General features: G+C 38.4%; 1 protein-coding gene across 1 annotated transcript in view; it reads left to right on the top strand.

Annotated features, from left to right (window-relative positions):
• Window positions 1-12,294, top strand: part of LOC136872781 (F-box only protein 33) — a 71,532-nt gene extending 59,238 nt beyond the window's left edge. The window contains exons 6-7 of the mRNA XM_067146623.2: window positions 11,937-12,076; window positions 12,160-12,294. Of these exons, the coding sequence (XP_067002724.2) occupies window positions 11,937-12,076; window positions 12,160-12,294 (275 nt within the window). The remainder of the gene's footprint in view (window positions 1-11,936; window positions 12,077-12,159) is intronic.
• Window positions 12,295-13,181: the final 887 nt, after the last annotated feature.

Raw genomic sequence — 13,181 nt, 5'->3', positions numbered from 1 at the left:
TGCTGAATCCATCGGCACCCTATTATTAGTGGTGTAGTTATGTAGTAAGGTGCTAGATTGCACCACAAATCAAGTAGAAAGAAGGTAGAATGTTTTAATTCCTTCTTATGTCATTAGATGGCACTGACATAGCTTCATTTTTGCTAGTTTACTCATCGATTGAGAGTGTATGATCTGTGAGCACTTGACGTCTATGATCCAGTATGGTAGCCTCCTTGTTTATGTCCGCGGGTTATGATTTGTTTTCAATAATTTTATGTTCTAATTGACGCATTTGAGTTATTTATCGTAATGTATTATGTTTATTATTATTTCTACTGTAGTTATAGTTACTTAGCAATTTATTTAGGTCGTAGTAAAGTTGTAAATTGTACATTTATCAAAACAAGGCATGTCTTCACGTAGGCCTAGTTTGGGAGAAGAAATTGAGGAACTTTTGGGTTGCCTTTTTGATGTGAGCGACTCTAATTTTAGCGAAAGTGATTATTATGATGTTTTTGGGGTCTTCAGATAGCGCACCAGAGAATGATTGAGCCGTGCCATTGGCTAATGGGCTTACAACATTTCGTGTAATGTCAAAGAGTTATAGTGACAGTGCTAATGAAAATGACAGTGACAGTGAATTAGATGATTCTTGGACTGAATGCATATTACCTGAAAATAATGTCCATCCCCACCATTTTTATGAAATCCCAGGGCCAAAACATGTAGGCCTACCTCAACCTGATGCTCCATCCATAAAATATTTCAATCTCTTCTTTACACTTTCATTTTTGACACTATTAGTTGATTTTGTATGTTGTTCTGATCTTCTGAACTGTTCTGTAGTAACAAATATTGCTACTAGACACAGTTCTCTCAAATGATTACTATTACTCTCCCAAAATTCAAATATCCAGTCGTTGACAGGTTACAATGTTGGTGTCTTTCTCTCCACATGTTCAATGTTTTTGGAAATTAGTTTATAAATTGGAAAGTAGACCTACATTAACAATATAAATTGGTATATATGATCCCAGATAAGAGTTAAGGTTAAATATCATCACTTAGTCACTTTGGATTTAGTGTAAAATGTGCTAATTAATTTCAAATTATGTTTTTCCTTTTTTAAATAAAAAAATTATATTTTTGTGCACATTATTCTACAAAATTTTGTTTTTTGAAATGCAAGTCACATATTTATATTCCTTGGAGTATATCAAGCTTACATACCAAATTTTACCTCCATATATTTTAAAATGAGGTGTAAATAAAAATTTTTATACAGTGATGCAAAATCCAGTGAAACATGCTTGGCATTCTATGCATATGATGACCTATTATCGGCCGGCATCCAAAAGGTTAATAATTGAAGTAAGTAAATTGATTTTTCGGACATGAATAATTGAATAGCGAATAAGGCAAAAGCCTTTTATTGGAAATTACAACGCCATTTGAAAAGATTAGATACGTCATCAAGAAAGTTGCCGAGATGATGATGGGTTGAAATTCTCAACGTTGGTATGGTTTTTTAACGTGAAGGTTGGAGAGCAGTTGTTTTCTTCTTCGATGACAATATATTTTATAAAAACGTTGATTGTAATAATTTATACCATTGAAGAGTATTATGGAAGTTTGATGAGGCTGTTGAATTATTGTTGTTATAGATTGGTTCTATGGCGTTGTAGGCCCGTTTGACATGCTGTGTGAGGCGCTGATAGGATATTAATGGTCACTAACGGTTTTTACTCCTTGACTTAATACAAATTAGGCCAACTATAAACATCTGGTGAACTTCTTGTCAATGCATTCTTGCCGAATAAATCTAAAATAACCTATGAACTGTTGACCAATAAATATCACGGACAAATGCATGCCAACGTCAAGTAACTTTTGTCAAGCAATTGGAATGTTTTTCCTTCATATTTTTATACTAAGCTTTATATTTTGACTTATATCTTTTTACCATATATTTAGCAGTTATCTGACCTATACTTCAAACATTGCCTACGGCTTTAAGCCATCAACTGTCATTTATAGTCACATGACGCCTTCATTTTTAAATGTACTGCTTATGAATCTACCAGTTTTTATGTATCATTTGATTGTATTATATATTCTCATTGAACTGATTTCATATGCCTTCCACTATGTATTAGACATCTATTAATGACTATGGCTTTAAGCCGTACAATCATACGGCGTTCTATTCAACAAAGAACTACATATGTCTTTATCACTATATTAGATCTTTAGTTATTTCATAAACATGTTTATAACAAATGCAAATCTTATCTCTCTTATAATCATCAAACACATTTTAGAATATCTTTAACCAGATGCCTGGTAAAATAATAAGGTTTTTTTGATAATGACTGAAGATGCCTCACACTAGGAGGCGAAACATGTCTCATCTGAAAAATGTTTTAACATAAATGCCAACATCTTGTAATGTATTGAATAGGTGGAAATAAACAAAAGATATTATCCTATATACAGTTTATGCTGTTGTTTGTCGAAGATTTTGTTTACTCGGCATAATCCTTGATAGAGTCGTGGCCCGGAATGTATGGTCAGATGATATGGATGTTCATTCCCAAAGGGAATCAACCATCAAATATCTATATCATCATGGCCATTAAGAAAAATATGGGTCACGAACTCAAAATATTAGTCTTTCCGATGGCAATACAAACACTTAATGACGTATGTAATGCTCGTCAAGTCAAGTTAAAACTGCGCATGGGGTATGCCCTACTTTATAAAACTGTCCAAATTACATGAGAATATAGCTAGATTCAACACTGGCCTCTATTTACAAATATCCAAAATGCACGATACACAAAGACTTGTTTTGGTCCTGAGCCCCAAAAAATCACTGGAGTTATCACTAGACCCGTGTCCCTTTGCAAATATAGAGGTGCAGAAGCCTCCGGATCAGTAACGTAGCAATTGGGCTGCAGATCCAATTAACAAGACAAAAATAAATGACAATGTAAACACACAACATATGAGACATCACTACTCACAAGAAAAATCAAATACCATCACTAAAAAAAAACAAAAAAAAAAACAGTACAATAAATATTTACACTTGTTGCACCTAAGTGAATTGCCATCCACTCGACTTGATCTGGACCTCTACTTCTTCAAGTAATGATTGTGTTACGATAACATGTGTGGCAAGTCTCCATAGCCTATGAGTCAGCTGCTTTCTGTGGCTAAATAAACAATTTACTATCTCTTTGGTGGGCTGAACTTGACGACTGTTCCTCACACACATACAGGGTTATCTCTCCTCACTCAACAGCTCATCTGCTGGATTTCATGACTTGTTAGCAGGCAGTTCACTTCTGCTCCAACGTACAAGATTTTAGATGGCAAAGTCTGGTCTTTATATGCTCACAGACAATTTCAGTTCTCTAAATACTGCCCTTATATCATCTCATAGCGCATTCAGGGCTATCATTTATTCAAATATAAAATTGCACTGGTCCTTCATGGCCTCACATCCTGTATATCCACCTTCATACCTCGAGCAGAGCCTTGCTTTTTCCAGCCACAATCTCGATGACCCTTACTAATACAACAGTGACACAGCTTTCATCACCAACAGCATCCTGAAATTCATGCCCACACATGCCATGCAAATAACCAATTATAATTTATTTCTAAATCTTCAGCCAAAAGTCCCCAGTTCAGCACTGGCAATTGAAACTTTCATTTATTGAAATAATTTTGTACACTATCTTCCACGTGCCATCCTGATACCATAAGAAATGTACTAGCATAAAACCTGACCACTGCTTATAATTCCCAATGCCCATAACTAACTATCTAAGAAAATAATCACTGAAAGTCATTACTACAGGCCCAAACACACTTAAATCAAATTTCACAACAAAAGGAAATAAAAAGAAAATTTCCTCGAGGGCTAAATATTTAACATTCCTATTTATAATTAATTTACAGGTCCCTGACTGCAATCTAGTCTACATCTCATGCACATGAAACAATTTAACTTTACTTGATCAGCACCATTTTGACCACTGCGACCCCGTTCAAGTCGCTACATGGTTAAGTTAGGCCATTATATCGTTGTCTCCCAAAAAAATGGAAATCTGGTGACTTGGTTCTCGCAACTTCATGATGTGTCAGTCTGCTTGATTTCTTCTTTCTTCTCCGTGGAGATTAGTCCACTCACTAGGTCGCTCCTAATTAAGAGAACAAGCCAAGGTTCAGTCATGTTCATATGTGGCAGACTAAATTTGTGTACTATTAAAATTCACTCCTTGAAACTGTAGCAGCACAATTCCGGCACTCTTCCAAGTAATGGTTTGATTCACTATCCGGCACCTGGTTGCTAAGGCGTGTGCTCTTAACTCCACACTTCACTGAATGAGGTGACGCTACGTCCTTCCCATTCTCTTATCTTTATAGATAACTCTTACGCATCTAGGATTCCCCCTAATACAAGGAAATGTATCGGGCCAATGGCTCTCCAGCTACACAACGGTCAATTCAAATTATTAAATATTTACAGAACAAGTATTATTATGATACAGTGAGAGCTGATTTTGCTACATAATTATAATAAAATTTCTAGTGTTCTCGCATCTGTGCAGAATTGATCTGAGGCATAATTACATTCTTATTTTCATACGGTATAGGTCCGGGAACTCGTAAATTTAAACTGGTTTATCTGGTAGCAATGTTTCCTGTTGCAAACGATTGCATCTTTCTCTTTCTCTCTCCAAACCACAACTAACTCATTCTAGCTCAATTGCGACACATGGCTGAGTTTCCTCTCTCTCAAGGTAGACTCGTCTGCGACTATGCCATCCCAGTGTACCTGTGTTTGCTTCTGTGGCGTTACCTAGCAATAAATGCTTAACATTAATATCCCAGATAAATGAACCATTACCTGGTATGGTTCAGTATATATACACAGTGGAACCTCGATTCTCCGTTTTTCGAGGGACCATGAAAATAAAACGTCCAATACGGGAAAACGGAAAATCCAGGAATGAATGAAAACCATCAACAATTTGGCTTAACATCACAAAAACTCCTAAACCAAACCAAACTACAGCCCCAATAGGACTTTGCATGCCAAGCGACCGTTGCTCAGCCCGAAGGCCTGCAGATTACGAGGTGATGCGTGGTCAGTGTGACGAATCCTCTCGGCCGACATTCCTAGCTCTCTAGATCGGGGTCGCCATCTCACCATTAGATAGCTCCTCAATTAAAGGTAATCATGTAGGCTGAGTGGACCTGGAACCAGCCCTTATATCCAGGTAAAATTGCCTGACCTGGTCGGAATCGAACCCGGGCCCTCTAGATGAGAGGCAGGCATAGACCGCGAAATCGCATTAATTACCGTTAGGCGGTCTCAAAATCTCGATACTTTATATTCAGTTTTACAGGGGAATCCTCGTCAGTTTCTCGTGAAAACTCCTTTCAGTTCAGCAACTTTGATTAGCCAAACTCTTCGAAAAATCTAATAACACCAAGCCAAACGACAATAGACCACAAGTAGTTTTTAATTCTCATATCTAATAAAATAAAGCACATTAGATACAAAAGCGCCCAACATGATGGCAAAATCCCATCTTTTCTTGTTCATTGTAATTTGGTCTCCGGTATACTGTTCGTAGTCGGTTTCTGGAAATCTTGTACCACGTAAATTAGGCCTACATCGAATGTAAAGGTTATGTTGAACTCGAAAACATGGTTTCGAATGTATCGATTCTCAAAAGTTCTCGAATGCATTATATTCAATTCTGCCCGCCCAATCAAATTGGAAAGAGAAAAAAAAAGTCATCAAAACTTCAGAAATTACTGTTATTCGAGACCTTGAGGCCATCTGAAAAGCGCGCTCGCTGCACATCTCAGTACGAGTTGGAAATTATACAAACCATTTAAATGTAACGTGCGCAAATAAAACGACTGCGGTCTTTGGCATTTTAAAACAAAAACGTAAAATTCCCAGTCTTACATTAGGACCAGAATAGTAATAGGCAATCCCAAGACCTCCATGGCTTTCTTTTTAATTTAAGGTGCAACATCTGTTCTGGTCTTGCTAACATAATCGTGTACGATAATATTAAAGTAGTAAATTTGTGTTAAGAAGGAGCAGTTTCGATTCCTGCCTGAAAGCCCAGTTACTCTACAGTGCCCTGAGGAAAGTGCCGAAAACTCGTTTGGCAGTACGATAAAAAAATGTAAAAATATAAACATCCAACCCTGGACATAATGTGGACGTTTTATAAGTGTGAACATTTGACGAGACTCGTTCATTCTTCAAGTAGAGCTGTCGAAATGCGCTCTGTCTCCGTACAGTTGTTGTGGCAACTCTCTGCTTTATGATTTCTGAGATTCTCTCAACAGTATCACCCGAATGCGATGCTAAGATGGTCCCTTATGGAAGTTCACAGCCGATCGCTTTTGCAGTACAGTACTTGCTCTAATTATCGCAATGACGGGGCATTAACGCCACGATCCATAAGTATGTCATAGCCGTCCTTTCGTGAGATACAGTTTACTAAAAAAACGATTGATCGAGGATTTAGCGTTGATGGGACTGAAATTTCTGGACGGTTGATCCGGGAAATCGTTTCTTTGAGGAATGGATAATGTAGGATTTTTACAACGTGATATAATTACAATGCTCGCAGGACCACGTAATTTGAACGCATATTGCGGGAAAACGTAGTTTCCGGGAACGGATAATCGAGGTTCCACTGTGTGTATCACCCTCAAAGAGTTAAATGGAACGTGATGTATTGAGACATACTGTAGATTGCAGTTAAGACATCAGAATATGGTTGCACACCTGTCCTTGCTCCATAGGCCATCCAGTGGTCCTGAACAGGAATCTGTCACTTTCCTCATTTTCGTTAATAAATGACTATGTTAGTAGCATGGACGTTGACATATTGATGACATAGATTTCATTCTACATAATATTTTAGCTTCCATTATAAACGGCGAAGAATTATTAGAACCGTAATATTTTTATATATTTGTATACTGCGAGCCTCCGTGGCGCCGACGGCCGCGCGTCGGCCTCTCACCGCTGGATACCGTGGTTCAAATCCCGGTCACTCCATGCGAGATTTGTGCTGGACAAAGCGGAGGCGGGACAGGTTTTTCTCCGGGTACTCCGGTTTTCCCTGTCATCTTTCATTCCAGCAACACTCTCCATTCTCATTTCATAGCATCTATCAGTCATTAATATAAATCACTTTGGGAGTGGCGACCCCATCGTAATAACAGCCTATATCTGATTCATTCATTATATCGCTGACCCGGTCAAAGACTGGAAAACAGGTTGTAGGTTTTCATTTGTATACTGCATGTGTTAGTATAACAGGTTTGTAAAGCATTTATTCTATTCGTATTATCAAATTCTCATTTGTTGTATAAAGTATTTTATGTAACTGGTATATTTCTACACATGCACACAGTCATGGTCAGTTAACTTCTCTGAGCTGCTAACTAGTGATGGGTAGCTCGTGAATGAGTATTTCAAATTGAACGCTTCACCTATGAGGCGTTAATTAATCACTCAATTTCAATGAACTGGTTGTTCTAACTCTTCATAGCATTCACAACTCATTTGATTCGTCTGTCGATAACTCATTCGCTCTCTTCCCCCCCCCCAGACTATCTGCATTCATTACCTCCTTCATTCCCAGTCACAACCTACCTGTCAACTGTGTTATTACACTGCAAACCACAAACTGCTGCCTTGCAGATAGGGAGACGACTCCAAAGGCTAAGGGAAGATACCCTGACAGAAAGCGGGCTGGCATGACAGCTAAGAAGGCAGCCCCCTCATCATGCTAGTTTCCATAGGGCTAATAACCCACGTGGAGCGAAACTAACTATTCACAGAAACATGAGAGTAGCCGGATGGATATCAAGGAAACAACCTGGCGCAAAACATTATATGAGAATTGGTACTTGGAATGTGACCTCGCTGTCAGGGAAGGAGGTAGAAATAGTTGAAGAAATGGAAAAGTACAAGCTTGTCATACTTGGAGTCAGTGAAACCAAGAGAAAAGGTAGTGGCCAAATAAATTTGGTTAAGGGACATGTAATGAGAAACTCAGGAGTCAGAAGGACTGAACGGGCAAAAGGGGTGGCCATCATTATGTCCGAAGCAGTGGAAAACAAAGTGACAGGATGGGAACCTATTAACTCCAGACTTATTACAGTGGATGTGGAACTAGAAGAAAGTGTTATGCTAGTGCAGGTCTATGCCCCCAGTGAAGATACGCAAGAAGTAGATAAAGAGCAATTCTATCTTCAAATGCAAAAACCTGTAGACAAAGCCAGGGAAAGAAGTAGACATGTTATTGTGATGGGGATTGGAATGCTAGGATTGGAAACAGGTTACGTTGAGGACATCGATGTATGGGCCAACATGTAGCAGAGCATACCATCAATACCAATGATGAAAGAATGTTGGAATTCTGTATTGATAACGAGCTAAGAACTGGCAACATCTTTTCCCCCCATAAAAGTAACCATAAAATAACTTTTGAGGCAGTAGGCCGAGGAGCAAAGAGTTGCATTGACTACTTTCATTACACCTAGAACATGACTTATGCAGCACTAGTTGCAAGGGTCTTCCACAGTGCAAGAAATGAGTACTGAACATCGGCTTCTGGTTATGGAAACAAGGTTTAAGGCTACACCCACACCCTCTCATCTTTGATTCGAGAAAATAAGAATTTTTGCATTCAGAGAGGCAGAATTATGTTCAGGAGTTGGGGGGAAAACTGCAGCAAACAGAAAGAGAAGAACCCGAGAGAGGCTGGAACTTAGAAGAGAGATGGAGGGAATTTAAGATAAATATTATCAAAGTGGCAGAAGAGATCTGTGGGGAAAACTACAGTAAACACACGAAGGAAACAAACAAAGTGGTGGTCTGAGGAAGTCAAGGAAGGTGTAAGGAGGATAAAAGGCATCATGGAAGGAGTACATGAAAACAAGAAGGGTAGAGGACTGGAGGAATTATGTTGAAGTAATATGGAATCAGAATACAGAAATAATCAGAAGAAGTTTTGGAAGATACTAAGATCCCTCCAAGGCAAAATTGGAAAGAGAATCAGAAACATTAGACATAAACTAGAAGATCCAAACGAGGCCACGGGACATTCTTGATACGTGGAGCGCTTATTATAAGGACGTGTTCCGTGCAGACCAGAATTCACAAGACTACTCTGGTAATGGGGCAGAGAAGAACTAGAAGAAGGGGAGGCAGTTATACAGAGTGAAATAAGAGAGTCTATCACTGAAATGAAGGTGGGCAAGGCAGCTGGTTGGGGTGGAATTTCACCAGAATTGATGAAGTATGGAGGAGAGGCTGTGGTGAAATGGATGACAAGGATATGCCAACAAGCATGGAGCATTCAGAAGATTCCAAAGGATTGGGAGAAGAACATTATTGTTCCTATCTATAAGAAGGGCAGCACTCTGGACTGTGCAAACTATCGAGCAATTTGTCTTTCCAGTGGCCAGAAAGATAGTCTCGCATATTGGAGAGGAGGCTAAGACAAGAAGTAGAGAAAAAATTGGAAGAACAACAGTGTGCTTTCAGGCCAAATTGACAAACACGCGACCATACATACACACGAAGAACCGTTATAGAGAAACGACTTAGTTGTGGGAAGGATGTTCTAGCTGCATTTGTTGACCTAAAGGCCGCATTTGACTCGCTTCCCAGGGAACAGCTTAGGGCAGCACTTGAAGAGGAAAAGGTAACCAAGACTCTTTCATGCAGCATTAGGAGCATGTACAGTAGAGTTCAAGGAGTGGTTAGAATAGCTGGTGACCGAGCTCGATAGCTGCAGTCACTTAAGTGCGGCCAGTATCCAGTAATCGGGAGATAGTGGGTTCAGGCCCCACTGTCGGCAGCCCTGAAGATGGTTTTCCGTGGTTTCCCATTTTCACACCAGGCAAATGCCGGGGCTGTACCTTAATTAAGGCCACGGCCATTTCCTTCCAATTCCTAGGCCTTTCCTATCCCATCGTCGCCATAAGACCTATCTGTGTCGATGCGACGTAAAGCAAAAAGAAAAAAAAAATAGCTGGTGAATCCTCTAGGGAATTTGAAATGGCAAAGGGAGTAAAGCAGGGTGACAGCTTGAGCCCTCTTCTCTTTGTGATCTACTTGAACCAAGTCATTAAGCAGTGTAAAAGAACTAAAAGAATTAAGGTTAGGAACTGGAACATGAGACCAATATATGTCCAATCCTTGGTCAATGCAGATGACATTTTGATTTTGGCTGGGAAAGAGGAGGGTCTCCAACAAGCTCTTAGTGAATGGGCTTACCACTTCCAGGACCTTGGGATGGAAGTGAATGCGAGCAAAGCCAAGGTCATGCAGTTCACCAAAGGAGAAAAAGTACAGCTTCAGATCAAGTGGAACAATGAGAATATTGAGCAAGTAGAACAAATTGAATACCTGGACACCATCTTCAGAGAAGATGGAAAATTAGAGGCAGAATGCGGGTATATCATGCCGTGTACCTGCCAACCCTCCTGTATGTGAGTTGGACAGTGTATAAAAAACTGGAGTCATTTGGTCACCGCTGAGATGAGATATTTGCGGGAAGTTGCCGGGAAAACTCGAGACTATATTAGAAACACCACAGTGAGAGATGAGCTTCAGCAGAAGCCAATAATGAATGTCATTGAGAGGAGAGGATTAGACTGGATTGGTCACCTAGAAAGAATGGAAGATGACAGGAAAGTGAAGCAGGTGTGGCGAGCCAGACCAACTGGAAGAAGAACATTAGGGAGGTCATGGATTAAATGGGAGAAGTACATCTTGGGACTGATCAGGAAGCAAGAAAAGACCCTGGGTGATGTTCAGAGAATGGCGCACTACATAAGAAACTTTAATAAATGGCTGAAATGCCCCGATGCCTAACGGTACAAGGGGAAAGAAGAAAAAGAAAAATGCAATATACTCTTGGGCTGCCACAAGAAGAACAGACAAGTTTGCCACAACCAGTCCGAGGCAAGGTAAAACGTGCCTGATGTGTAAAGAAGAAGAATTGCTAAACACATGACAATATGCACTAGATATCGGTTTCCAATCTGTTGTTAGCTCACTGTCGATATTTGTGGAGGTGCCCTGGGACTGTTGAGGTAGGAGTTGGAAGTCCATAACACATGCATGGACAAAATAATATTTAATCAGAGCAAAGTTATGTTTTCTTGTAAATTATTTGAATGTTTTGCTTTGGATGCAAAATAATTATGAACATCATAACAAGACTTTATTTTGTAAAATTCTAGTTTAATTTTAGAGTGTTTGATTCCTTACTTGATGCAAAAATGTATGTAAGCAAATGTAGATTAGTAAGGAAAGATAATTTAAAATTTACATGTGTAGCATAAAATAATATACTTTAGTGTTTATTTATTAAGTTTCAATAAATTGTACTTAACCTATCAACAACAAAACATTAAAGAATAAACAAATGTCAATATTAAAACAAAAAAGCTATAACAATAATAATACAATAACAATAAAGGTCATAAGTTATGAATTTCATTATGGTCTTTATTGACAACTGATCACCATATAAATATGGTATTGAATAGGTGGACCCTTCTCTACCCTGGATAGGAACAATAAGGGTCACAAAAAGCATATTACATTTGTGGTGAACATGCTGCTTGCCTGTGACCATTGGTGTTAAAGAAATGAGGTACGACTAATGGAAGGTTAAGAGTTTGTATAATTTTCTTTTTCATCTTTCTTGCAGTGATAGAACATAAATTATGAAATCTTTTCATAGTTTGTATCAAATCAACACATCATCATCTGTTATCTTTGTACACTAGTAATGTTTCCATTGTTTGTATATTTGGTTCCATTATTTAAATTAACACGTGATTTTCTAAAGTATTTCTTTAAATGTTCATTTTTGCAGGCTACAAATACTTGGATGAAAATTTGATTGCCATAGCAAGATTACGGGGTACAACCTTGAAACGCCTGGATATTGCTGTTCAAGATATCCTCTTTGAGTCAGAGGACACGTCACGTGAAAATGAGCTTCTCCTGGAAGTTGTAAGTTATACTTCTAATTTTAAAAATATTATTTAGTAAGTTTTCCTTCATGAAATTCTTACCTGTGATATTTTACTTGGCAGAAAGTGAGCGAATCGATAGGAAAAACCTGGGCACCGCTGGCGGATGCCCAACTGCACGATGTAATACACAATCCCACTGCAGGAGATTCCGATGAATTTATTCTCCCAGTCGTCTTGCAAGATCAAGACCTGTGAACACTAATGAGCAAGTACCTCCTATCCTAGAGATAGATCTATTGTACCATAGATATTCTGTGCAACATGTAGGATGCATTCATTTTTCATATGGCATTTGTGATTTTTGCTCTTCAACTGTTTTTGAATATCATTTAAATCCTTTAGGTAGGCTGTTAATAATACCATTATACTTTATATATGTATATATGTATATTTTTGACGTCATCGGATTAACAGTACTACGGAGAAAAGTCATGTATGCCCTGCTTATCGTTTAACTTGAATGAAACAACAGTCCGTGTATAGTATAGTAAAGTAAGCAGGAATGCTATGTCAAATTGGTTGTGACTAAAACTGACAAGCAAATAATCTTGTGCTATTTGTTGTATTGTGGTGTAATCACTTCTGTCGTTAGTCCCAAAGTGTAGATTTCCTTGTCTTGTCTGTGATATACGCGGGAGTTTGTGAATTGATCTTACTTGTAGCAAGTATAATGATTGTGATAATATTTTTGGCACTTGGAAAACAAAAGTGTTCTGATGAGGAAAAGCACCATCAGCTCTGTTTAGATATTTTAGAAGAGATTATGTTTCTTTAGGTTGGCACGTTCCGGAGATGACTGCTGCAAGGTGCATCCGACTGACTTTTAGATTTGCTACTAGGGTTTAGTACATAAGTGGCGATATAAAATCGTCGTCAGTCTTGGCCAAGTCAGCACGTAAACTTAATATATTTTAAATTAATAAGATGCCTATTATTTCAAAAGCTTTTAGGTTATATCAGTATTAAAATTTCATCTTTTGCAGTGCAGAACATTCTTGTTAGTAACGTAGCAAGAAATCTTTTATGGAAAATGAGTCATTGTTCTGAATTTAAAGTTATGTGTAATGAAATTAAGCATGAAA

The sequence above is a fragment of the Anabrus simplex genome, chromosome 4, assembly GCF_040414725.1.
Source record: "Anabrus simplex isolate iqAnaSimp1 chromosome 4, ASM4041472v1, whole genome shotgun sequence".
Lineage (NCBI taxonomy): Eukaryota > Metazoa > Arthropoda > Insecta > Orthoptera > Tettigoniidae > Anabrus > Anabrus simplex.
Note: the sequence above shows the minus strand (reverse complement) of the source record. Positions and strands in the feature narration are given on the sequence as shown.